Source organism: Macaca fascicularis, chromosome 7 (assembly GCF_037993035.2).
Source record: "Macaca fascicularis isolate 582-1 chromosome 7, T2T-MFA8v1.1".
NCBI classification, from domain to species: domain Eukaryota; kingdom Metazoa; phylum Chordata; class Mammalia; order Primates; family Cercopithecidae; genus Macaca; species Macaca fascicularis.
In genome coordinates this window covers 67,653,074-67,680,969 of record NC_088381.1, presented here as the reverse complement: position 1 = coordinate 67,680,969, position 27,896 = coordinate 67,653,074, and the positions used below count along the sequence as shown (strand labels likewise).

At 41.4% G+C, this 27,896-nt stretch overlaps 1 protein-coding gene across 14 annotated transcripts in view; it reads left to right on the top strand.

Annotated features, from left to right (window-relative positions):
* Positions 1-2,096: 2,096 nt before the first annotated feature.
* The window catches only part of SH3GL3 (SH3 domain containing GRB2 like 3, endophilin A3), a 166,865-nt gene continuing 141,065 nt past the window's right edge, over positions 2,097-27,896 (top strand). For all 14 annotated transcript variants that reach the window (XR_012415264.1, XR_012415263.1, XR_010588216.1 and 11 more), the window contains exon 1: positions 2,097-2,334. Coding sequence is in view for 7 of the 14 variants with exons in the window: in XM_073996537.1 (XP_073852638.1) it covers positions 2,290-2,334 (45 nt within the window). In the remaining 7 variants the exon portion in view is untranslated. The remainder of the gene's footprint in view (positions 2,335-27,896) is intronic.

Sequence of the window (27,896 nt, the reverse complement as noted above, 5' to 3'; positions counted from 1 at the left end):
TTTTTCCCAGTATCAGAGGAGGAACACTGTTTATTCCAGTCTACATGCTCCAAATGGAAGTGAGGAAACCAAGGCCCAGAGAGGTGTGTACTCACTTGCCCAGTTGTCATTAGGATGAAGTCAGGGTTAGGACTAGCTGGGCACTGGGAGCTAACGGCTAGGGTAGGAACTGCATGACTTTTGTCTGGAGAAATGTTATGGCAGGTGGACACCAGGGCACAGGCATATACCCGAAGTGTCCAGGGCAGACAGGACTGCTGGTCACCCCAGATGGGACCTGGTAAGGGCCCAAAAAGAGACTGAAGGTGGGAAATGTTTTTGTTTTTCAGTGTGAAGCGTTGTCAAATGTATGTTCTAGATCTTGGGAATCCTCGGGACCTTTGGAAGCCAGATTCAGCGAAGATGCTGTACCTACTGCGGACAGCTCTGACAAGAGGTCAACGCAATGCTCCAGGTCCCTGGCTGGGTTTGGCTGTGGAGTGCGCCGACCTCTGGACCCTGTGCAAATGGACTGTAACTGACACAGCTGGTAGGGGTTACTGAGGGAGCTGGGACCCTGGTCTGGTGGACTCCCCCGGATTTGCAATGAGCTGTTTACAGCACCTTGGAGATAGTTGCTTTTAGCGCAGTTGACAGTGGGCTCAGAGCACTAAGTGGGCTAGCACCGTATTTATTAGAAAATTACTCCGTAACTCTAGGACTCCCAGAAGACAAAAATAATCTGAGCAGATTGCACCCAGAGCACCGCGCCGAGAGAGAAGAAAGCCTGTCACCCACAGACCGCTTCCTCCTCCCACAGGTCCCCCATCCAGTTGCATTTCTCCCTCCCTAGGCGCATTTCGGAGCCTTCCTTTCTTTTTTTTTTTTTTTTTTTTTTGTCTTTCAAATAAATATATTTATTAGACTTTAATATGTAAGAAAATAATCAAGAAGTTTATGATTTACTTCTAAGGTTTTTTTAAAAATGTCTAGATATAGCTATAAAAGGTACACACACACACACAGAGTGAATTAAAGCAAATTGTGTTCCAAAATGTGGCTTCTTTTTTTTTTTTTTTTTGAGACGGAGTCTTGCTCTGCCGCCCAGGCTGGAGTGCGGTGGCCGGATCTCAGCTCACTGCAAGCTCCGCCTCGTCCCGCCATTCTCCTGCCTCAGCCTCCTGAGTAGCTGGGACTACAGGCGCCCGCCACCTCGCCCGGCTAGTTTTTTGTATTTTTTAGTAGAGACGGGGTTTCACCGTGTTAGCCAGGATGGTCTCGATCTCCTGACCTCGTGATCCGCCCGTCTCGGCCTCCCAAAGTGCTGGGATTACAGGCTTGAGCCACCGCGCCCGGCCCCAAAATGTGGCTTCTTTTAGTACAAAATTATCTTCCACTTTACTTTCTTTTTTTTAAAAATTTATTATTATTATACTTTAAGTTCTAGAGTACATGTGCATAACCTTTGTAGGGACATGGATGCAGCTGGAAACCATCATTCTTAGCAAACTATCACAAGAACAGAAAACCAAACACCGCATGTTCTCACTCATAGGTGGGAACTGAACAATGACATCACTTGGACTCGGGAAGGGGAACATCACACACCGGGGCCTATCATGGGGAGGGGGGAGGGGGGAGGGATTGCATTGGGAGTTATACCCGATGTAAATGACGAGTTGATGGGTGCTGACGAGTTGATGGGTGCAGCACACCAACAAGGCACAAGTATACATATGTAACAAACCTGCACGTGGAGCCTTCCTTTCTTAAACATACACCTAGCGAAAATTCGCCGGAGGGAGGCGATGTTGCCTGTGAGCCAAAGCCGGTTTCGCACCAAGACCCAGAAGCAGAGAGAACTGATCTCTCTCCCGGTACCCATGACAATCTCAGAGCTAGATCTATACCGTCCCGCGCCCAGCAAGAAGCACTGTGCGGCTGTGCTCTCCCGACCCCCAAGACATCCATCCCCACGCCCAGCTTCCCAGGCCGGTCTTCTGCGCGGCTCCAGTCGCCCAGGTCTCAACGCAACAATGAAGCGTGGGCGGCCCCAACGGCTTCATTTGCATATCGCTGCGGCTTGGCCAATGGGCTGTGCAGGGGCTTTGGAACGCAGTGTTGCCATCGGCGTGCGCGCGTGTGTGCGAGTGTGACAGCGGCTGTGGCTGTGGCCGTGGCCGTGGGAGGCGGGCTCGGCGGAGCCCAGCCGCGCGGGGACCGGCCCGGGCTCCCGCTCCCCGAGCGTGTCGCGGCCGCGTGGCCCGGCCGAGCCTTGAGACCACCTCGCCCCGGCCGGTCGCAGTCGCGATGTCGGTGGCCGGGCTGAAGAAGCAGTTCCACAAAGCCAGCCAGGTAGGGAGGCGCAGAGGAGGGAAGGAGGGAGGGGGACGCGGAGGCTGCGGCCCCCCCGAGGCTCCCGGGCCTTTGGGACTCCTGTTCCCTGAAGGGCCTCTCTCGAGGCTCAATTTCTTCCCGCCTAGGAGGGCGCGAGGGTGGGGTGAGGGGCCGCCTGTTTCTCCTCGGCGGCTTGGCGCCTTCTCCTTCCCATTCCCTGGCCCCCGGCTTTGCCCTGGGCCGTTGTAAATCGGAGAGATTCTGCGTCCCGGAGGGCAGAGGTGGCGGCCGCGGGGACTCGGGCGGCGGAGACGGAGTGGGCGTGGGGAGGCCCCTACCCCGCGCAAGGGGAGGACGACCACAGGGAGTTCGATGCCTACAGGGCCTCCCCCTAGTCTCCAGCCGTTTGGTTGGGAGCGCCTCGTGGGGGGCCCATCCTCCACCGGCCACCGGCGTCTCCAGAGATGCTGTGTATTTGGCGCTTGGCTGGGTCCCGCTGAGCTCCCCGCGCGCGCCTCGAAATGGTCCCGGCTGGACTGTGCCCGGCTCCCTGGCTGGGGCTCTCCACCGCAGTCTTTCCCCTCCCCACCGTCTTCCCGGTGTGGGCCTGAGGCTGGGCATTAGGCTTCTGCTCTCAAAGAGCTGACAGCCTGCAGGGGAGACACGGAGACAGACACGTAAACAAACAGTGCTAGACACACCTCCACGCACAGAGGATGGCAAATAACACAGTGGGGGCGTCAGGGAGAGCTTCCCGGAGGAGGAGACATGTCATTTGAGAATTAAGTATGAGGAGGAATTATGGTTGAGGGTGTGGGAGGATAGGAGGAAAGCCGTTCTGAGCAGAGGAAACAGGAAAACAGGCGGGGAGACATGAAATTGATGTGTGTGTGTGTGTGTGTATGTGTGTGTGTGTGTGTCATGAAATTGATGTGTGTGTGTGTGTGTGTTGATGACAAGCAAATTTGTTTTTCAACATCAACATTGCAGGCTCTTCCAGCTATGGCAGAGCTCATGTTGTAAAACCTGTTCCCCACCAGCACCGCTGGGTCTGTTGCTTCTCACCACCTCTCTCCCCAACCCCAGCCCCCATTTTGCTAGAGCCAGGGTAGACAGATTTCATTCAACGTCCACATTTGTGGTGAGGTCTCATCCTGCTTCTCCCACAAGTTGGCCCATAGAAAGCAACTGGAATTAGAAGATTCTCTTCCTCTAGCCCCAATTCCAGGTTGAAGGGCACTGCTGTCCCCTCACTCCCACTCTTTCCATATGGAAACTGGGTGATGCTGTTTATGGCTGTGGGCACTGGGTAGACAGTGCTGCTATTCAGGGTGTTAAGGGGCCCTGGAGGAGAGGCTATTCATGCGAGGGTGGAGATGATGGATTCACCGCTGAACCCAGGGACTTTGAGGGGTCTCTGGGACATTCAGATGTCACTGGCCTGGGTTGGGGTGCATATCCTGACCTGGAGCTCAGGGGGTGAGGCTGGTACTGGAGCTACAGATTTTTGGTGATTTCCAGCCTAAACGGAGATTTTAAAATGTGTGTGTAGACAAAAGTGAGAAAAGGCACAGTGAGTCAAAGACAGACTCTAGAGAGCACCCACATTTAGGGACAATGTTTAGCCCAATACTTGAGCAGTGACGACTCAATAAATATTTATTGAATAGATGAAATTTTGGGGTGGCACAACACAGGAAAGAAAAAACTGGTAGGTTACAGGAGAGAGAAGAACATCATGGAAGGGGGCATTTAAAGGCAGGAGCAATCAACAAGTGCTTCTGTGAGCTAGGTATTGTGGAGTGCTCTCAGCTGGTACAGCCAGGAGGCCGAGTGCTGCTGTGGGCAGAGCAGTGCCAGAGTAATCGCTGGCTGTGCTTGTTACACTGGCTTCCTTAGCATTGGCAGGAAATAAGCCTACTCTTTCAAAAACTTTTCCTTTATTGGTTATGGACTTCATAGGAGCAAATCTGAAAGATAAGCAAATCTCAGAGATAATGTAAGCCCTTGGGTGATTTAAGTTGGTTTCTGACCAGTAACCAGAATGAATGATTGAAATCCTTGGAAGTTATTGGCATTGGAGAAATATTTTGCTAGTCATGGGTAGTTTGGTTTAACTATCTGTAATCAGTCCATTAAAAATGAAATGAGCAGAAGGTCTAATTTAGTCTTTTTTTTTTATTTTTTGCAAGAGCTGAAATAATTTATGTCTTAACCTGAAAGGAGAGACATCACAGATTCTCTCTGGGCTTCCTAGCCATGTTTTGTGGTTAAAAGTACTCAGTAGATATGTTTTAATATGTTCTAGAAGTCTTTCTAAGAAATCTTGCAATGCAACAATTTGGTGGAGAAATCAGATCGGTTTAATATAATATGAGGGAGCGCAATAATAAAAAATGCCAGATGTTTTTCTCAGACAACATTTTAACAGCAGGTTTTAATTCATACAGAATTTTCCCCAGGCAGGGGAAGGGAGCCCCAGATGATGTCAATGGCTGAAATAATTTCCAGGGATCTAGGTCTGGCTCAGCCACTGACCAGCTCTGTAACCTTGGGAACATAACCCATGTGGACCTTGGTTTCTATCTGTATGATGACTCAGGGAATTTAGAAGCTATGTTTCTGTTATAAAATTGATTGTGGCAATGGTTTCACAACTCTGTGAATATGCTAAAAACCATTGGATTTTACACTTCAAGAGAATTGTATGGTATGTGAAATATATCTCAATAAAGTGATATGCGTATGTCTCTGTGTCTCTGGGTGTGTATGTATGTAGACATCTGAGTGCTGAAATTCTTAAGTAATTTAAGCATTTCAGAGTAAGACAAAGATGATAAAGTGGACCTTTTACAGATAAGGGATCCAGGACCATGGCAAACTGAGATTAGTTTTCTGAAAGATAGGCAAGGTAAAATTAACTATAACCTGGTTAACTGTTCCTTTTTTCCTGATACTTTCCCTGTCTCTGGGGGAAAAAAACCCTGCTTTACAGAGAATGAACAACCGTAAACCCTGGGGATTATGCATCATTTTGGCAGCACACGGAGACCAACAGGAAAGAGGAAGAAATATGCTAAAATGAGAAGAATATAAGTTGAGTTAACAAAAAAATTTAATTCTAAGTTTCAACATTTGAGACTAGAACCCAAATTTTTCAAGTGCATAGTTAAATATTTTTTCTCTTGACAAGATTTTTTTTTGACAGAGCTGTTTACTCTTCTGGTAGAGATGTAGCTTGAGCTGTTATAAATAAATACAAATAGCATAGCTATGGCATTGTGGTTTCTTGTTAAACGTGGTGCCTCACCAATAAAAATATAGCTTACAATAATTACATTTGTGTTTCCACTCACTGATTTGTATTTGTATGCTTATTTCATAGTAATTTTTCTTGACAGCATTTATTGTTGAAGAAGGAAGTTCAGGGCACACCTGTGTGTGCTCTGACCTGGAAAGTACCAATAGCCATATTCTTTCCATTTCTGGACCTTCTTTTCTTCCAGCGTTCTTGTTCCGCATCCCATAAAAGCCTAGGGACCAGTTTCATCTCTTCTCCTCCTCTCCTTCTCTCCCAAGACTAACCATCTACTGATGACATTTGTGGGCTCCATGCTAAATTTACTTCTTTCTGCCTTTTAACTTCCGTCATGTGACTCAGCAACACATGCCAGAGATTAAAGGACAGTGCTTGTAGGGCAGAAAGAAGGGGAACTTTGAACACAGTGCTTTTTTGCAACTTTTCCCCCTTTCTCTTTTAATGCATTAGCCAGAAAAATGATAAGGGGTCATGAGGGGCCTGGACATATTCCCTGTAATCACTGACTGTACAGCTGGCCATTTAGGGGTAAATGCTTCAGGGAAGGATATTCTTTGTAAATCATGGGATTCCCTAGGGAGGCAATGAATGTCTCTTGTTTCACTATCTCATTAGAGAGAAAGATAAAAATGCACTTTGCAAAATCCATAATGATTTATTTTTTTCTCTTAGACGCATCAGAAAATATATTAAAGCTAAAACATTCTTGCTCCTTTTCACATAGATTGCTTGATAAATTAATTGATCTGTTTTTTTCTTTAAAGTCAGGGTGTGAAGATAGCTGTTTAAAAAGAATTTTTTTTTTTTTTTTTTGAGACGGAGTCTCGCTCTGTCCCCCAGGCTGGAGTGCAGTGGCCGGATCTCAGCTCACTGCAAGCTCCGCCTCCCGGGTTCACGCCATTCTCCCGCGTCAGCCTCCCGAGTAGCTGGGACTACAGGCGCCCGCCACCTCGCCCGGCTAGTTTTTTGTATTTTTTAGTAGAGACGGGGTTTCACCGTGTTAGCCAGGGTGGTCTCGATCTCCTGACCCCGTGATCCGCCCGTCTCGGCCTCCCAAAGTGCTGGGATTACAGGCTTGACCCACCGCGCCCGGCCTGATTTTGATTTTTTAAAATATCTTAAGGATATAATACAATCTAAGTATTTCTTACCACTGGGGACTTTTTGTTCTATAAAGTAAATGTAACTCACGGTATCACTTGGAATTTGATTAAAAAATGCATTTGAAAGCAGGGATTTTTTTTCCTATTGCTTTAGTTTAATTTTTCAGCTTTATTAACAAATTGAATGTAAATTAATTTCCCAAAGTTAAGTGTGTGTGGGGGTATGTCATGTGTATTTGGGGAAGCTATTATTGACATGCTTTACCCAGAAAATAAAACTGTCAGGAAACAAGTGACACAGTGTTCGGCTAAATGGTGAACATATTCTGGAGAATCTTTATCAGCAAAATGTGGATAGTTAGCTTTTGCTTTTCAGTAGAAACCTGGAAAAGTGTTGAGCTGGGGGGAGAGTCTGAGAGAAGTACTATTGACGAGATCAGGGAGGCATTGTTTCCAATTCTAACTATTCCATTTCTTTGAAATGCCTTCCTCATGGGAATTCCTTCCCAATTTCCAGGGTCATCCCACTGTTTTTACCACACACAGCACCAGCAGCTAGTGACCTTCCTGAGCCAGGTGTCGCCCCTTCTGACTTCCAAATCCAGTGGATAATGGGGTCTTTTCCCTGTCCCTGGCTACATCTTCCTCAAACAGTATTGCTACTAAGTACTTTACCTGTTCAAATCATCCGTCAGTGGTAGAGGCTGCTGCTTAGAGGTTGCTGCTATTTCAGGCTGGATGACTGAGTCCTCCCTAGTGAATCTGATATCCGAGTCACATCTCATCCTTGTCCACCTTTCTTCCTTGTGGGCTACAAATCAAAACTCTGGAGGGTCTTGTGAGCTCATATGTAGTGCTTCAGTGCTTCTCCAGTGCAACAGTGGAAGACACACCTGGCTAGTCACACCACTGTGTTTCCAATCCCATCTCCTCTCATTTTCTCAGGGACTTTGCTCTTGTTGCATCTCTTCTCTGCACTATTGTTTCTTCTCTCCTGGATGAATTTCACTGTAGGACAAAGAAGGGTGTATTCTCCAGAGGGATAGTACTAATAGGCTAGATGTATATATGAAAGGGAGTTTATTCAGGAGTATTGACTCACACAATCACAAGGTGAAGTCCCACGATAGGCCATCTGCAAGCTGAGGAGCAAGGAAGCCCGTCTGAGTCCCCAAACCTGAAAAGTAGGGGAGCCAACAGTGCAGCCTTCAGTCTGGGCCCAAGGCCCGAGAGCCCCTGGCAAACCACTGGTTTAAGTCCAAGAGTCCAAAAGCTTAAGAACTTGGAGTCCAATGTTTGAGGGCAGGAAGCATCCAGTATGGGAGAAAGATGAAGGCCAGAAGACTCAGCCAGTCTAGTCTTTCCACGTTCTTCTGCCTGGTTTATTCTAGCTACTCTATCAGCTGATTAGATGGTGTCCACCCAGATCGAGGGTGGGTCTGCCTCTCCCAGTCCACTGGCTCAAAAGTTAATCTCCTTTAGCAACACCCTTATAGACACACCCAGAAACAATACTTTGCATTCTTCAATCCAATCAAGTTGACACTCAACATTAGCCATCACACTAGGGTTTAAGAAAATGATGGCAGGTCAAACAAGTCGTGGAGGATTTATAAAAGATGGGTCTTGTAAAGGGAGTTTTGTGTATAATCAGGTTGGCTGGGATTGGAAGGGAATTTAAGAATTTAGCCTTGGTATCAGGGATAGACTGATGCAGGACCAGAGCAACAAGATTTTCTCAGAATGTTGATCTACTCCTTGTAAAAACTTGCAACAGGATTTGATTTTAATTCTGAAATCGATTTCTTTGTATTTTCAACCGTCTTCTGAACTACAGCTTTTTTCATGTTTTACGATTTCTGCCTAATTTCAAACTGAAAGTGCTGCCTTCTTCATTTAAAGTGATAATTTCATTTCTTGAGATAGAGTTTTGCTCTTAAAGCTTTCCAGAGTCACATCTCAAGAGTTCGGCTTTTTGCCACATCTCACGACATACAATTTGCAGGTCATGCATTATTGCCTTCTGCTCTTCTTCCTTCTCTCCTTGAAAAGGTACACCTTCTTGTTTAACTGGAGTGGTGACTCTCTCACTCACAAGTTTTTCATCAGTTCCTGTGGCTGTTTCCCCTCCACCCCTCCAGTTCTCACTCTGTTATTGTGGCCTCCCCTCCCCTCCCCTCCCCTCATTTCCCCTCCCCTCCCTTCCCTTCCCTTCTCTTCCCTTCCCTCCTTTCTCTCTCTCTCTTCTGTCCCTTCCTTCCCTCTGTTCCTTCCTCCCTCCCTTCCTTCCTTCCTTCCTACCTTCCTTCTTTCCTTCCTTGACTGGGTCTTGCTGTGTCGCCCAGGCTGGAGTGCAGTCGTGTGTTCATAGCTCACTGCAGCCTTGACCTCCTGGGCTTAAACGATCCTCTCACTTTAGTGTCCTAAGTAACTGGGACTAAAGATGGATGCCACCACGCCTGGCTTTGGCTTTTCTTGATGTGTCTAAATTGTTCCATATAACCAGGCAATTTCATGTGCCTTTAATTTTTCTAAAAGCCATGCATTCCACTGCTCAAGGTACTGGTTTCCTTGTTTACATTATTCTTCTATAATATGATATATACTCATAACCTTGGACACATACTTTTCCAGTGTCTAATTGAATTCGAATACCGTTTCATCAGGTTTGACTTCCAGTTTATCTAAATGGGATTCCCAAAGGAAGAAGTACTCATATCGCAGGAGGTTTTTCTTTGCCTTTTCAGTAAATGGCCTGGGAAACAGAGCTTTCATGTTTTATTAAGAGTTTACTGTGCTTTGTGCTGTCTTTATTAGTTTTTTGATTATTTAGAAAAACTGCATCATCTTTAATAAGTGATGTTCATCTTTAAAAAACTCTGTGTGGATGTGTTGATATGAATATTCTAAAAACTATGTAAACTGTATGAGAGTCTGATGGTCTTGGTATGATGCTGTGAATCATAATTCTGGTTGTTATCTTAAAATATTGTACCCAATAGAAGTAACTAAATTTCCTTGTTAATTGTTTGTTACAATGAATTCTCATCGAATTTTTAACCATGGCTATTCTAAATTTTTGTCATCCACAGTTTTAATTTTTCTCATAAAGTCATCTGCAGTCAGATTCATGGAAAAGACTAAGAAGTAGCCTTGAATATGTTACCGATAACTTAAAAATCAATGGATTAAGTACAAAATTCCAAAACTCTAATTAAAATAACTGACATATTCATGAAACTGCTAACCGAGATCAAACAGAGCAACAATGAATTACATAGGACTAAACTGATAATGGATTATGATTTTTATTACTTTCATTTAAAATATTGCTAATTCTTTAATATTTTATTTTCCGGATTTAAGGAAACTTTTCTCTTAAGGTACCTATAGCAATTTGGTTATGTTTACTCTTGTAAATAATATTAAAATGTTTGCTTTTTCTCCCTACCTTATCTCTCTAAAATTAAAAAAAAAACTATTCATGAGTATTTTTTATTTTATGACAATGTATTTACATAATTTTGATAAAAATCTCTTTTTTAAATAACAAGATACAATTTAAAATATTAATTGTATTAGCAAGGTTTGACTTAGACATCATATTTAAAAATTCTTGTAGGTACTTCGGATAAAATCTGAAGCCCACCTTGATTTGGCCTTCTTGCTTCAAAAGTTAAAAAAAAAAAAGTTCAATCTGAGATTCAATCACTGTTCTCACTGTACTTATGTAAATACTCAGAACAAATCTGATAAGACTAATTTATTTTACATACAAATTAATCTTGCTCTGAGTACTTTGGTAAAATTAGGATGACAATTGATATACCCTTTATTAGATGTAGTCTTGTGAATTGTTTTCAGGTTTAATTATATACTTGTAGAAGGGATTGGATCTTAAATTCTTCTAGGTTCCTCTAATCCAATTTTCTCCTATAGAGTTTTTAAATAGAATTACTAACAATGGAAACCGTTCTTTTCTAAAGTGCTGTAAGCTAAAACTAAACAACTTAATATAAATTACAAGGGACAAGCCTTGCGCCTGATATGTGGGCCACACAGAAAGTTCACCAAACAGCCTGATGCCATAGCCAGGGGCATTTAGACTGCAAAATTGCTGACTTCATGCTGTGGACAGTGTTTCCCAAAGCCGTTGGAACAAGACATCATAATGAGATTCTTACCCCTTGTAATGCTTCCTTTTTTGACTTGACAGAATAATGCCATAATTAAAATTTCAAAATCAGTAACAATTACGGGTAACTTAACAAAACCTGATCTAAGAAATCCTTTAGTCCACCTACTGAGTAGCTTTGGCAATATCCCTAACAACTTTTTGTTCATATTGTACTAGTGGTCCCTTTTACAGAGTTAGCACTGTCTGCTTTAATTTAACCCAGTCATAAAATACTACTCAGTGGCTATGGCAAGTCTTACCCAGTTTCTCCATGGTCTTTTCATTTGTTTGGTTGATTGCCCTTAGGCTTGGCAGAACCATTGCATAAAGTAGATTTGTCATACTCCTGTTGTTTTTACTTTGTATTTTCCTTTTAAAAATATGTACCTAATGTCTGTCAAATTTCTGCAGAAATGCAGCTTCTAATAGAGTGATGTTTGTCCAGTGTCTTAAAATGATAACCGATATCTATGGAATAGACAAAATCAAACTTGATGACATCCAGACAGACAAAGCCTGAGAGCTTCTCCTTATGGCCTTCTTGTTGCTCAAATGTGGCTAAAATGGCTTGATAACTGACTTCCAACTGATAATCACCTGCCCCTGATGTTGTATAAGAGTATCTATCCAGGACAGGTCCATCCCAGCACCCAGGGGCATTCAAAACCTGACTACAGGCTGATTGATCTTTCTCCGAAGAAAGATCTTCATTAAAGGGGTAAGTGTGAAAGTTGCAGATATGAGGAAAAAATCTGTTCTGTCAGACTCAGACAAATTTGAGACAGGGAAGCATTAAGGAGAAGGGCTCATGCTTGCATATCCGAGATAAAGCTATGTCAAGGACTTTCTAAAATAACTCCACAAGAAATTCCTTCACATCTTTCACATATCTCATTCTTTTCATGACTGAATGTTCTGCACATATGCTTACATTTCTATGACCAGGTTTATCATTAGACATTCTTTAGAACTGTAGCAATTCAGATAAGATGCTCTTGAAAGAACCCTTGCCTAGTAATGGCATCTCCACCAATGAACTGATGCCGAGTCTGGCTTTGAGCTTCTGGAAAAAATGAACTCTTTCCAAGCAGCTTATATGAGCTTATCCTTTTTGTCAATAAAAGCTTCCCCTTACCATCTCCTCTTTGGGTGTATCTGTGGCTTTACTATAGCTGTGCTATGGTAAGATTACATTACAGTAAGGTTATATTATAGTCTGGGCAGATTATAATATAGTATAATTTGTGCCCAGATTATAGTTCTTTTTACTTACTGCTGGAAAAATACATTAAATTGGGAGATAATTTTCTCTGATGTCTTTTTTAGCTTGATGCCATCAGCATGCAGACGTCCTCTCTAGTATCTCCTGTCTTGAAAAAGGAAAGGAGGAAACCCTCCCTTGATCTTAGGTCCCTCTTCACCCCTGTCCTATTTAAATATGTGAGAAGGTTATTTGCTGTCCCATGTCTGCTTTCTTTCTTTCTTTTTTTTGAGACAGAGTTTCATTCTGTTGCTTAGGCTGGAGTGCAGTGGCACGATCTCAGCTCATTGCAACCTCTGCCTCCGGGTTCAAGCGATTCTTCAGCCTCAGCCTACCTAGTACCTGAGGCTACAGGCATGCGCCACCGGCTAATATTTGTATTTTTAGTAGAGACGGGGTTTCACCATGTTGGCCAGGCTGGTCTCAAATTCCTGACCTCAGGTGATCCGCCCACCTCGGCCTCCCAAAGTGCTGGGATTACAGGTGTGAGCCACCGCGCCCGGCCATCTGCTTTCTTATCTATTGTCTTCTCAACCTATTCAAATTGGTTTTCTTTTCTTGTGCTCTGAGACCATGCTTGCCTAGGTCTTGAGTGACCTCTACATTGTCAAATCTCATGGTCACTTCTCCATCTGAGCTCTCAACAGCATTTGACCCAGTGGACTATTCTCTGCTTACAACTCCTTCTATACTTGCTCAGTGTTCCTCTGGACTCAGTGGCTGTTCCTTCAGGTGTCTTTGAATGGGTCCTTCTCATGCCCTTGACTCTAAATCCTGGAATACCCCAGGCCCTGGCTTGGGCACTTTCTCTTTTCTAACTTTGCATGCTCCCAAGGTGGCTTCCTCAACTGCACAGATTGACACACAATCTATACATTGATTTATCTCTAAATTATATTTCTAGCCCAGATGCTTCTCCTGGATACAGACTCATAAATCTAAGTACCTGCATCACCTCTGTCTTTGGATATTTAAAAAATCTCAAATTTAAGATGTTCAAATATGAACTCTTAATTATCTCTACCCCGAACTGTTTTTCTTCTTGTGATTTCAAAGTAAAACAAAAACCAGGACTCATCCTTGACATTTCTTTCCCTTATTCCCAATTAATCAGCAAGCCTTTCCTCTTGGTTCTACTTTCAAAATACAACCATTTGCTTTTCTCCATCTCTGCTACTATCATCCTGGTCCTATCCATCATTTCTTGCTCCCATGATTGTAGCAGCCTCCTAACCAATTTCCAGACCAGCTACAATTCATTTGCCCACAATGGCCAGGATATTCTTTTAAAAAATGTATCTCAGGCCAGGTGCGGTGGCCCACACCTGTAATCCTTTAGAACTTTAGGAGGCCAAACATGTCTACATATGTAACAAACCTGCATGTTGTGCACATGTACCCTAGAACTTAAAGTATTAAAAAAACAAACAAACAAAAAACAGCTCATGTGGAAAAAAAAAAAAAAAAAAGAACTTTAGGAGGCCAAGGCGGGGAAATGCGAATCACCTGAGGTCAGGAGTTGGAGACCAGCCTGGCCAGCATGGCGAAATCTCGTCTCTACTAAACATACAAAAATTAACCGGGCATCGTGGTGCGTGCCTGTAATCCCAGCGACTCTGGAGGCTGAGGTAGAAGAATCGCTTGAACCCGGGAGGCGGAGGTTGCAGTGAGCCAAGATTGCGCCAGTGCACTCCAGCTTGGGTGACAGAGGAAGACTCTTGTCTCAAAAATAAATAAATAAATAATAAAAACATGTATCTCAGACCATGTCATTCTTCTGTTTGTATGTCTTCAGTGGCTTCCAGTTGAATTTAAAATAAAACCTAAGCTTCCTCTTTGGGCCTGTGAAACTTCACTTGACTTGGCCTCTCCCATTCCTCTCCTGATGATGTTTAGCCTCTTTTTTCTCCCTCGGTATTCTAAGTAAGGTCATTCTATCTTGGGGCCTTTGTGGTAGCTGTTCCCTTAGCCTAGCATGCCTTTCCCCTTGATCCTTGCAAAGTAGTTCCTTCTTGTCATTCACATCATAGCACAGATCAAGGTCTGCTCTTAAGAGAGGTCTTTCCTGGCTATTCAATTCAAATAGACATTTGCCCTTTCTTGTCTGTTATCCAGTTGGGTGGATTTTTTTTTTCCTATCACAAATATTTTAATATTTTCAATATTTTGATAATTGTTTTTTAATATAATTGGGTTCCTTTATTCTATGTGTTTTTAATTAAACATTTTATTTTGAGGTAATTGCAGATTCACACACAATTATAAGAAATAATACCAATCTTGGCCGGGCACGTTATAAGAAATAATACCAATCTTGGCCGGGCACGGTGGCTCAAGCCTGTAATCCCAGCACTTTGGGAGGCCGAGACGGGCGGATCACGAGGTCAGGAGATCGAGACCATCCTGGCTAACACGGTGAAACCCCGTCTCTACTAAAAAATACAAAAAACTAGCCGGGCGAGGTGGCGGGCGCCTGTAGTCCCAGCTACTCGGGAGGCTGAGGCAGGAGAATGGCATAAACCCGGGAGGCGGAGCTTGCAGTGAGCTGAGATCCAGCCACTGCACTCCAGTCTGGGCGACAGAGCGAGACTGCATCTCGAAAAAAAAAAAAAAAAAAGAAATAATACCAATCTCTTGTATCCTTTGTTCAGTTTCCCCCAGTGGTAACACTGTGAAAAACTATTGTACATATCACAACTAGGATGTTTTTATTGATACAGTCAGGATATAGAACAGGTCCACTACCACAAAGATCCCTTGTTTCACCCTTTATAGACATACCCACTTCCCTCCTGCCTCCACTCCCTCCTTAACCCCTGGCAACTACTATTTTTTTCTTTATTTCTATAATTTTGTCTTTACAGGAATATTATATAGATGGAATCATACAGTCTGTGACGTTTTGTGATTGGCTTTAAAAAAGTGTCAGTGTAATACTATATTCACTCAGGTTGTTGTGTATATCAATAGTTTGTTCCTTTTTATTGCTGAGTAGTACTCCATGGTATGGATGTATCACAGTTTGTTTAACTATTAACCTGTGGAAGGACTTTAGGATTGCTTCCAATTTGGGGTTATTATGAATAAAGCTGCTATAAATATTTATGCACAGATTTTCCTGTGAATGTAAGTGTGTGTTTCTCTGGTGTAAATGTCCAGGAGTGCAATTGTTAGATTATATACACACACACACACACACACACACACACTCGGGGAAAGGCACGCTAGGCTGAGGGAACAGCAACCACAAAGGCCCCAAGATGGAAACACGCACCCAACTGGATATATACACACACACACACACACATATATATATGTTAGATATATATATCTATATATAATCTAACATTGCACTCCTGGACATTTATCCCAGAGGAAAGGAACTACTTTGCAAGTATCAAGGGGAGATGCATGCTAGGCTGAATCTGTTTAGGTTTTTAAGAAACTTATCAACCTCTTTTCCAGAGTGGCTGTACCATATTACATTCCCATGAGTTATGTGTGACAGTTTCAATTTCTCCACATCCTCTCCATTATTTATTGTCATTCTTTTTAATTTTAGCCTTTCTGGTAGATGTGTAGTGATATGTCATTGTGGTTTTAATTTGCATTTCCCTAATTGCTTGTGATGTTGAATAGCTTTGCATATGCTTATTGGCTTTGTGTATCTCCTCTTATAGAAAATGTCTGTTCATGTCTTTAGCCTGCTTTCTAATTGGGTTTTTAAAAAACTGTTGAGTTGTAAATTCTTTATATATTATAGATATTAGTCCTCTGTTGGATATGTGTTTGCAAATGTTTTCTACCAGTTTGAGTCTTGTCTTTTCATCCTCTTGAATCAGATCTTTTATAGAGCAAAAGTTTTACATTTTGATGAAGTCCAATTTAAGAATTTCTCCGTATATGGCTCATACTTTTGGAGTCTAAGAACCTTTGCTTAGTCAGAGATCATGAAGATTTTCTCCTATGTCTATTTCTGAAAGTTATATAGTTTTATGTTTTACATTTTAGTCTGTAATCCATTCTGAATTAATTTTTTTTAATAAAGTGTGAGACTTAGGTTTTTTTCTTTGCCTGTGGATGTCTACTTACTCCAGTACCATGTGTTGCAAAGGCTATCCCTCCTCCATTGAATTGCTTTAGCATCTTTGTCAAAATCAACTGGGCATATTTCTGTGGATCTATTCATGCCTTCCCTATTCTGTTCCATTGACCTTTATATCTGTCCCTTGGCCAATACTATCCAGTCTTGATGACTGTAGCTATATTCTAAGTCTTGTATCAGGTAGACTGACTTGTCCCACATTATTCTTTTCCAGAATTGTTTTAGCTATTCTAGTTATTTTGTCTTTTTGTGTAAATTTTAGAATAATCTTGTCTATATGAAAAAATCTTGCTGGAGTTTTGATAGATGGGAATTGCATTAAACCTGTATATCCATTTGGAAAGCATTGATAAGTATTAATGTGTTTCCTGTTGTAAGTCTTCTAATCAATGGATATGGTGTATCTCTGTGTATATTTTGCTCTTTGATTTCTCTCATCAGCATTTTGTAGTTGTCAGCACATAGATCGTGTGCATGTTTTATTAAATTTGTAGCTAAGTATCATGCCTTTTTTTTTAGTGATTGTAAAAGGTATTGTATTTTCTTTTTTCTTTTTTTTTGAGACAGAGTCTCGCTCTGTCGCCCAGGCTGGAGTGCAGTGGCACGATCTCTGCTCACTGCAAGATCCGCCTTCCGGGTTCACGCCATTCTCCTGCTTCAGCCTCCTGAGTAGCTGGGACTACAGGTACCCACCACCACACCCGGCTAATTTTTTAAAATATTTTTAGTAGAGACAGAGTTTCGCCATGTTGGCCAGGATGGTCTCCATCTCCTGACCTCGTGATCTGCCCGCCTCAGCCTCCCAAAGTGCTGGGATTACAGGCGTGAGCCACCGTGCCTGGCCAGGTATTGTATTTTCAATTTAGGTGTCCATGCATTTATTGCTAGTGTATGAAGATATAATTGTTTTTGTATGTTTATCTTGTGTCCTGTGACCTTGCTGAATATATTTATTAGTTCTAGGATTTTTTGTTTTTGTTTTTTAGATTCCTTGGGATTTTCTATATAAACAATGATGTCATCTGTGAATAGGGACAGTTTTATTTCTTCGTTTCCAATCTGTAGGCTATTTATTTCATTTTCTTGCCTTATTGCACTGTCTAGAACTTCTAGCATTATTTGAATAGGAGTAGTGAGAGTTGACATCTTTGCCTTGTTCCCCATCTTAGGAGGAAATTATTCAGTCTTTCACTATTAAGTGTGGTGTTCACTGTAGGATTTTTGTAGATGCTCTTAATCATGGTGAAGAAATTTCCCTCTATTTCTACTTTTCTGAATTTTTATCATGAATGAGTATTGAGTTTTGTCAAATGTGCATCAATTGATATAATTGCATAATTTTTCTTCTTTAGCCTGTTAATGTGGCAGATTGCATTAATTGATTTTCAAAAATCAAACCAGCAAAACCCACTTGGTCGTGATGTCTACTTTTTTAAAGATACTGGTCAATTCTGTTTGCTAATGTTTTGTTGTATTTTTTTGGTGTCTATATCCATGAGGGATATTGGTCTTTAGTAGTTTTTTTTTTTTTTGGTAATTTGTCTAGTTTTAATACCTTAATAAAATTAACTGGGAAGTGTTCTTTCCTGTTCTGTTTTCTGAAGGAGATTATGTAGTATTGGTATTAATTCTCTAGACAATTCAGAGAATTTTCCAGTGAAACCATCTAGGCCTGGTGATTTCTCATTTGGAAAATTTCAAATTACACGTTTAATGTCCTTAATAGTGATATAGTGTTATTCAAATTATCTATTTTTTATTGAGTGAGTTTTATCAGTTTGTGTTTTTCAAGGAATTGGTTCATTTGAATTAAGTGATCAGATTTAGGCATGAGAGTTATTTATAGTATTCCCTTATTATTGTTTTGTTGTCTGCAGGGCTATAGTAATATCTCATCTTTCATTCCTGATATTGGTAATTTTTGTCTTCTCTTTTTCTTTTTCAGTCCTGGTAAAGGTTTGTCAATTTTATTGATCTTTTCACATGACTAGCCCTTTGTTTTATTTTCTCCATTGTTTTGCTCTTTTCAGTCTCATTGATTTCTGCCCTTATCCTTATTATTTTCTTTCTTCTGCTTCCTTAGTTTATCTGCATATTTTCCTTCCACACCAGGTTCTTGAGGGAAATGAGAGTATTGATTTGAGACCTTTTCTGTCTTCTAATGTACAAAGTTAGTGCTATATTCTTTCCTTTTATCTCTGCTTCAGTTGTGCCTCATTAATTATGATATGTTGTATTTTAATTTTCATTCAATTGAATGTATTTTTGACTTCCCTTCAGACTTTTTCTTTGATTCATGGACTATTTAGAAGATTTTTTTTAGTTTCCAAGGGTTTGGGATTTTTCTTATTATCGATTTCTACTTTGAGTTCATTGTCATTATGTAACACATTCTGTGTGATTTCAGTTCTTTTAAATTTTTTGAGGTTTATTTTATGGCTCAGGATATGGTCTATCTTGGTATATGTTCTATGGGTACATTAAAACAATGTGTATCTGTTGTTGTTGAGTGGAGTGTTCCAAATAAATCATCTAAATATTGATTAGCTCTTGTTGGTTGATAGTGTTACTGAGTTCTTCTATATCCTTACTGATTTTCTGTCTAGTTCTATTAATTGTTGAGATAAGTCTCCAACTATATTATGGATTTGTCTCTTTCTTCTTTCATTGCTACCAGTTTTGCTTTACATAATTTGCAGCTCTGCTGTTTGATGCCTACACATTTAGGATTGCTATGTCTACTTGGTGCACTCACTCTTTTATTGTCATATAATGTTCCTCTCTGTCTCTGATAATTTTCTTTCCTCTGACGTCTACTTTATCTGATATTAATATAGCCAATCCTACTTTCTTTTTCTTTTCTCCTGTTGTCTTTGGATTAATGCTTGCATACTGTATACATTTTTTGACTTTCAACCTGCCTATGTTGCTATATTTGAAGTTTTTTGTTTGCATTTTTGAGCGGAGTCTCACTCTATCACTCAGGCTGGAGTGCAGTGGCGTGATCTCAGCTCACTGCAACCTCTGCCTCCTGGGTTCAAGTGATTCTTCTGCCTCAGCCTCCCAAGTAGCTGGGATTACAGGCATGTGCCACCACATCAGGCTAATTTTTGTATTTTTGGTAGAGATAGGATTTTGTCACATTGGCCAAGGATTGGTCTTCAACTCCTGACCTCAAGTTATCTGCCCACTTTGGCCTCTCTAAGTGCAGGGATTACAGGCATGAGCCACTAAGCCCAGCCTGAAGTTTGTTTTTTATAGACAGTATATAGTTAGGTTATGCTTTGTAATCTACTCTGCCTGTCTTCCTTTTAACTGGTGTATGTAGACCACTTACATTTAATGTAATTACTTATATGTTAGCACTAAAGGCTGCCATTTTATTTTGGGGGTGTTCATTTGTTTGTTACTCTGTTTTTAATTTCTTTTCTTTCCTGTATTCCTGTGTGTTAGGTGAAATTTTTTAGTATTCCATTTTGGTTTATATAGTGTTTTTGAGTACACCTTTTTGTACTGCATTTATCATGGCTGACAATGAACTTATTATACACTGTATATATACCGTGTGTATATATACATACAGTAGACTTATCAAAGTCTACTGATGCCATCATTTTATCAGTTCAAGTGAAGTGCAGAAAACTAACCTCTCTTTGTCTTCCATTGGCCTTCCTTATTTATAATATAATTTCATTAAATATTTCTTCTATATACATTTAAAAACACATTAGACAGTATTATAATTGGGCTATAACCATCAAATATAATTTAGAATACGTATGGAAAGGAGTCTGTTATGTTTACCCGTACTTTTGCTTATCATGTACTTTTTTCTTTCCCGATGTGCCAAGATTCTGTTTTTTATTGTTACTTTTAGTTTAGAGAAACTTCTCTAGCCCTTCTTTTAGGGTAGGTCTGCTGGTAACAAATTCTCTTAGTTTTCCTTCATCTGAGGACATCTTGATTTCTCCTTCATTTCTGAGGATATTTACTTTGGATATAAGATTCTGGGTTGATGGTTCTTTTCTTTAAGCAATTGAAAAATATTCTGCCACTTTCTCCTGGCTTTTGTAAGGTTAAATTAAATAAGCAGGAGGTTATTACCTTGAGGCTGTTTTCATTCTTTGAGTTTCTACTTGATGAACGACAACCAAACAGTATGTAAACAAATTAAAAGCTAACTTAGAACTATAACAAACAGCCAAGTTTCAGCCAATCACAGGCAGCTAGCTGATTAGATTATACTCAAATAAGGCAAGTAACTCATCACACCCGGCTCAAATAAAGCAGATGCCTAGCTGTAGCCAATCCAGTGGTTTCATGACTTTGCTTCTGTGTCTGGCCTATAAAATTCACTAGTCATACTACTGGACAGAGGTCTCTGAACCTTTTCTGGTTCTGAGTGCTGCCTGATTCATGAATTGCCCTTTGCTCAAATAAACTCGATTAAATTTGTCTACAGTATTTCATTTAACAGTGATTTCTGATGAGAAGTCTGCTATAATCAAATTGTTTTTCTCTGTAGGTTACGTGTCATTTCTCTCACTGGTTTCAAGATATTTTTTCTTTGTCTTTAGATTTTAGAAGTTTGACTATGATGTGTCTTGGTGTGGATTTCTTTTCTCTTTTCTTTTTTTTTTGGGGGGGGACAGAGTCTCGCTCTTGTCACTCAGGCTGGAGTGCAGTGGTGTGATCTTGGCTCACTGCAACCTTCGCCTCTCTGGTTCAAGCGATTCTCCTGCCTCAGCCTCCTGAGTAGCTGGGATTACAGATGCGTGCCACCACACCTGGCTAATTTTTGTACTTTTAGTAGAGACGGGGTTTCACCATGTTGGCCAGGTTCATCTTGAACTCCTGACCTCAGGTGATCCACCCGACTCGGCCTCCCAAAGTGCTGGGATTACAGGCTTGAGCCACTGTGCCCTGCTGGATTTCTTTTGCTTTATCCTGTTTGGGATTTCCGTAGCTTCTTGAATCTGTAGGCTGTCTTTTGCCAAATTTGGAAAGTTTTCAACCACTGTTAAGTGCTTTACCAGTCCTGTCTTTTTTTCCCTTCTCTTTTTGGAATGCTAATAACATGAATGTTAGGTCTTTTGTTGTGGTGCCTCCTGTCCCTGCAGCTCTGTTCTTTTTCTCATTTTTTCCCCACAGTTTATTTTCTCTCTATTGTTCAGATTGGGTAATTTTTATTGTTCTATCTTCCAGTTGACATTTTTTTTTTTCTGTTTCTGCATTCTGTGGGTGAGATATAAGCTAATTTTTTATTTCAGTTATTATATTTTTCAGTTCTAAAATTTCCATTTAGCTCTTCTTCATATGTTCCATTTCTGTGCTAGGACTTTCTATTTTTCACTGCTGCCAGCATCTTCACAGTGGCTTGTTGGCTTCTTTAGAAACTTTGTCAGATCATTTTAATGGTTCTGTGATCTTGGTGTTGGCATCTAGTGATTGTCTTTTCTCATTCAACTAGAAATCTTTCTGGGTCTTGGCATGATTTTTTTTTTAAATTAACATCTGGGCATTTGGGGCTATGATATTATGAGACTTTGGATCTTAATTAAATTGTCTGATTTTGCTTGTTTTCTTTGACATTGCTCTGGTAGGGGACATGAGGGGCACTGCCTTGTTACTTCCAGGTGACGGAAGTCTCCTCTCAGACTCCACTGACACTCAAGGTGAGGTCTCATTATTGTTGAGGGGGAGTGAGAGTTCCGGCCATTAGGCCATCACTCCAGGTCTCTGGTTGGGAGGGGTAGGAGTGCCTTGTTACTGCTCTGCATTTGGCCTCAACTGACACCATGGGAGGGGCAGCCTCATTACCACCAGGTAGTTCTGACTCTCCACTAGGCATCCTCTGACATCACCGCAGTGGGAAGGAGGAAGGGCACCTCATTACTGCTGACTGAGCCGAAAGTTCAGGCTCCCCACATGCTCTCCACCACCACCAAAGGTGCAGGGGCCCGGGGGTGGGTGTTGTTACTGCCTTATGGGTCTACTTGGCCTTCTCTGACACTGCCCCAGGGGTGAGGAGGGGAGGGGACTGTTGGTTACCTCATTTCAGCCTGGCAAGGGTAGAAGTCTGGGCTCCCATTCATCCTTTGCTGGTGTGGATGGGGGTACGGCCACATTTTGTTTTCTTTGTGGTGTGTGGCTGGAGTAGAGCAGTTACTGTCTAAATGTTTTCTTTATTCTTAGGCTGCCCCTTGCTTGGTCCCTTGGCTAGAGACAGCAGATCTTTGTTGGGGCTTTTGTTTTTTTTTTGAGACGGAGTCTCGCTCTGTCGCCCAGGCTGGAGTGCAGTGGCCGGATCTCAGCTCACTGCAAGCTCCGCCTCCCGGGTTCACGCCATTCTCCTGCCTCAGCCTCCAGAGTTCCTGGGACTACAGGCGCCCGCCATCACGCCTGGCTAATTTTTTGTATTTTTAGTAGAAACGGGGTTTCACCATGTTAGCCAGGATGGTCTCAATCTCCTGACCTCGTGATCGGCCCGTCTCGGCCTTCCAAAGTGCTGGGATTACAGGCGGGAGCCATCGCGCCCGGCCTGTTGGGACTTTTTTTTATGCCCATGGGTATTTCCATGTTGCTGGCTTCTTCAGCTCCAAATCTTGGACACCTGAGGGAAAAATAAAACTGAGGGAACCCATGACCATGTCCTTTCTTGGGTCCCAGGGTCCCAAGCTGGTGTGCCTTCTTCTGTCCACCTTTCAGAGTCGTCTTATGTTTGTGTTCTATATAATGCCCAGGGTTTTAAATTGTAGTTAGTATGAGGAATGGAGAAAAGTGTATCTACTCCGTCATCCCTGAAGCAGAAGTCCTCTGTGCTACCCAATTTTAAATCCCTTCTTAGCAGACATTACTGTCTGATAATCTGTTGTCCTATTTATCCCTGTGGTATCCCAAGTCCCTCAAACACTGCCTGGCACATAGTAGTTGTGCAGTGATTATATGCTAAATGTCGAATGAACATTCAGCAGGTAGCGGTGATGGTGAATTGGGGCCTGAATGTCCTACTTCTATTTACCTTCAGCCTATTCTTTGCCTAGATCCTCTTGATTTTTTTGGAGCGGGGATGCTAAAAATCCAGATTTTCTATGAAATGTCCTAGTTTTGAAATATTGGCAATTAATTTAAATTTTTAAAAAGCTGTGCAGGCCAAAGAAACGTGTGATTAATTATTATGATCCACTGCCAAATGGCTGGCACATTTTTTTTTTTTTCCAGAGTGTTAGGTAAGCATATATTGCTTGGATAGTTCATCTTCAGGTTGCCTTTTTCTCAATTTTGAATAGTGGAAGGAAATTACCTGCTCACCCATAGCGTGGCCAGTATTTGCTCAGGAGCTGCATGTGGTCTCTGTAGAGATAATTCCTGACTTTTTGTTTGAGGATGTTCCTGTAAACCTTATTGGAAGGCAGATTGGCTAGTAATGAACTGAGCGCTTGTCCATGTACTGTTGTGTTAATCCCTTGAAGGAGCTTGGCTGGCAGAATGTGAGAGCTATGGCATGATAGGAGATAAGGGCAGAGAGCTGTCAAGTCATGATACAGATTTGTCGATGCTGGGTGGGCAGAGTAGCAGAAGGCAGGCTTTGAAATGGGTGGGCAGCCTCACAAGTAGGCTGAGCAAAGGCTGGCAAGAAATGAGATGGAGGGAGTGCTTTGCTTGTAATGACCTATTTAGGAATCTTTTGAGAACAGGATGCAAGAATAGGTATTCTCTAGAATGTTATAAGGCAGATATAATTCCATTCTTGGTGGTCTCATTGAGCCTTAGCTCAATGTAAAAGTGATGCATCATAAAACCTATTTTTATAAATTTATATAACTGTAATATAACTATATATATAACACTATAATTTTTTGTAAACATTTGTTTTAAAAAAGTTAACCAGGCTGGGCACAGTGGCTCACACCTGTAATCCAAGCACTTTGGGAGGCCGAGGCAGGCAGACCACATGAGGCCAGGAGTTTGAGACCAGCCTGGCCAACATGGTGAAACCCCGTCTCTACTAAAAATATAAAAAATTAACCGAGTGTGGTGGTGTGTGCCTGTAATCCCAGCTACTTGGGAGGCTGAGGCAGGAGAGTAGCTTGAACCTGGGAGACAGAGGTTTCAGTGAGCCTAGATCATGCCATTGTACTCCAGCCTGGGTGACACAGCGAACTTCCGTCTCAAAAATAAATAAATAAATAAATAAATATATAAATACAAAGTTAACTAGCATTCTTGAATTTTACCCATCCTGGATCTCTGCTATTCACATTGAGGTCACCAAGTGCATTTTGCAAGAAAAAACAGTCATTGCCTAAAACAAATTGTCACCTGTTGTATTGAAATTATTTTGGTTACGTCCTGTGCCTGTCTACCAGATACTGCTTATACAAGTCTTGAGGAATGCTTGCTGAGTGAAGCAATGAATGCTTGCATTCTTTTCTCGTGACTTTGCACTCACAGCGCACAGAAATCTGAGGTCTGTAGACTACTGATTGCTGAAGAGTTGGGATGCTGCACCAAAATTAAAATTTTCTTTATTGTATTCGTTTTTGTATTTAACTCTGGCATCTACTTTGTTTGGAGCTTTGTCTTTTATAAATAAATAATTAGAAGTCAGGATTTCTAAACATTTTATCTTCATATCCAGGAAAAATGTTTTGCAATTAACCAACCATTAGGTGAGTATTGATCATAATACTGGTTAGATTTATTTTGCAGATGTAGTGGATGCTATACAAAGTGTTTGAGTGGAAGGGTCTCATTTAATCCTCATAATAACTATCAAAAAATAGTATAAACTGTCAAATAGTATATCAAGTAGTATAACTATCAAAAAATAGATAAAAATAGTATTATTTTTATCCTCCTACGAAGGAGGGAATTGAGCCTTGGCAAGGTCAAGTAAAATTTGCTGAAGGTTATACAGTTGGAAAGTGGTCTTTCCAGGACTCGAGAGCAGGCTTGTGTGATTCCAAGGCAAGTACAGTACAGTATTTGTTACCATTGCATGAGATAAATATTTGTGTTTGTATTTGTCACCGTTGCATGAAATAAATCTGTTGCTAATTCTCTAGCCTCTTTCCTATGAATCTAAATCCTTATATACATTTGAGGTGCTTTCATCATTCATTGGAGCCAGATGTCACCTGTTTACACTCTGTATTACATAGAATATTCTAAAACAAGGGTTGGCAAAATTTGGCCTGTGGGCCAGATATGGCCCACTGCCTGTTTTATTGTACAGCTTGTGAGCTAAGAGTGGTTTTTATAGTTTCTTCTAATGGTTGAAAAAAATCAAAAGAATGAAAATATTTAAAACACATGATAGTCACATGAAATTCAGATTTCAGTGTTCATACATAAAGTTTTATTGGAACACAGCCATGCTCATTTACCTACATGTTGACTGTGGCTGCTTTTGTATTACAAGGGCAGAGTTGAGTAGTTGTAACAAGAGACTGCATGGAGCACAAAGCCTGAAATACTACTATGTGGCCCTTTACAGGAAAAGTTTGCCAACAGTTTTTCTGAACTATAAGTCTGGGGAATTGGTGGTATGCATGCTTCTGAAGCCCTGGATAGAACACTAGAAGCGTTTTGTCTGAATATGCAGTTTGGTTGTGCATTTTTGGAGGATCCTCAATGCTTAACAGTTCTTTTTCATCCTGGTGACCTGGGGAGGGCCTCACTCTGGAATACATTCTTACTTTGTAGTTCAGGAGATACAAGTACCAAAAAGTCACCTCTGCTAATGCCTCACTTGGCTGTCCCACACCAAACTCTTCTAGCCAGATATTACAGTACTGGGGAAGAATGACCGTGATATGTTGACTAGGATGGGGACTCTCATTTACTTAGATGGAGGAACTCAAGAAGCATTTTTGGGTTGCAGGTTGTTTGGCATTTTGCTGTGCATTTCATTGTAATTTCTCACCAGGGAAACACTGCTTGCTCTCCTGGCTGGGTTTACTTCATTTCTATCATCTTTCCTTTCTTGTTTTAATAATTCCAACTTCATCTTGCCTTCTCCTTCACTTCATTTTGAAAGAGTCCCAATTTGCTTTTCTTGCCAATTCTCTACTTACTTTTCCCAGAGCTCGAAAATTATTCTTGGGGGTGATGTCATTTTCATGTTTATCTTTCTTCTCTCACGTGACTTAATCAAATAAGTATGTAGATTATAATTTGTGAGCTGTGTTCTGAGGGAATTAATTGATCTTCATATTCTTTTAAAAGGACCGTGACCAGTTTTAGCCTCAGTTAACTTCAGTCAGTTTGTACAATAGCAATGGAATGTTTTGGCGTCTATTGGAGCAGGCGTGGACCATATATGTTCTATAGCCTTTTCAGAAATTCTATGCAGAAATTATGTGAACCAGATGGTACCCTTTTGATTTGCCAGACATGCATACTTAAAGAAATATGGAGCATTTATTCTCCTTAGGAGACTTAGAAGGGGTTCTTTTTGAATGTAAATCAGCCAAAATTGTCCTAATTGAAAAATTTTTTGGAGTTTGTCATCAAAATAAGGAGTGTACTATCAGAAGACCAGCGTAGATTTTGCGGCAACAAAGATTACTGGATTTATTTGATTTACTTCTCTGAGAATGAAAAGCCGCATAGACTTAGGTAAAAGAAGATATAATCCATGAGATATTTTTATTTTGATAGGGCTATGGATTTGCTCACTTAGGCCTCTTTGGGGAGACTTTCAGCAGTGAGAGTATGTGGATGTGAGGTGGGTGAGGGAGATGGCATGGGTCCCAGGGAATGAACAGAGAATGAGGGCCAATTCATTAAACCAAAAGCTGAAGGGACAAGGTTTAGTAATTCTGAGAAGACGGGACTTTAGGGGAACTTGCAGATCATGGCAGGGGCTGAACATACAGGAGAGCAACTGTTGGGCTTCCTCTGAGCAGGTAGAAGGTGTACATGAGTCATAGTTACGTCTAAGCACAGAGATTTGGGATTCAGCAAGGATTGCAGAGGAGGAGATAGTGTCTTTCTGCAGGTAATATGAAGAGCACAGTGGAACTGGAAGCCCCAGCCAGGTGGGGAGAGCTGAGTCTGGTTTGCTGTCTGCACTGGCACTTGCTGGGGACTTTGGAGAAATGTCTTTCAGTGCCTCAGTTTTCTTACCTGCAAATTGGAGTTAATACCTCAAAGGGCTGATGGGTTTGTGCCGCTTACAAAGTGTTTGGCTCAATTCTAACTTGTAATGTTGTGCTGAAGCTTAGAAATTGTGTATCTTAGGTGCTTTATACATGATATATGGTTTAATTAATGGGAGCTTTAGTATAGTAATCATTTAGCATATTGGTTAAGAGTTGGGTTCAGAATCAGAGAGATCTGGCTGGATTCCCAGCTCAGCCATTTTGGTAGCTGTGTGATGGTGAACAAGTCACATATCCTATGTAAGCCTCACTCTTCTCTTCCATATACTAGGGTAAAGAGCAGCTCCAATATGGTGGACTCAACTTTGGGGATTAAATGAGCTAATGCATGTGAGGTGCTTGGCACAGGGCTTGGCCCGCAATAAACATATAATAAATGCTAGCTGGTAACTTTCTGCACTGACCTCCTGCCTGGAACAGAAAATGAAATTCTGCTTCTTAAAACCA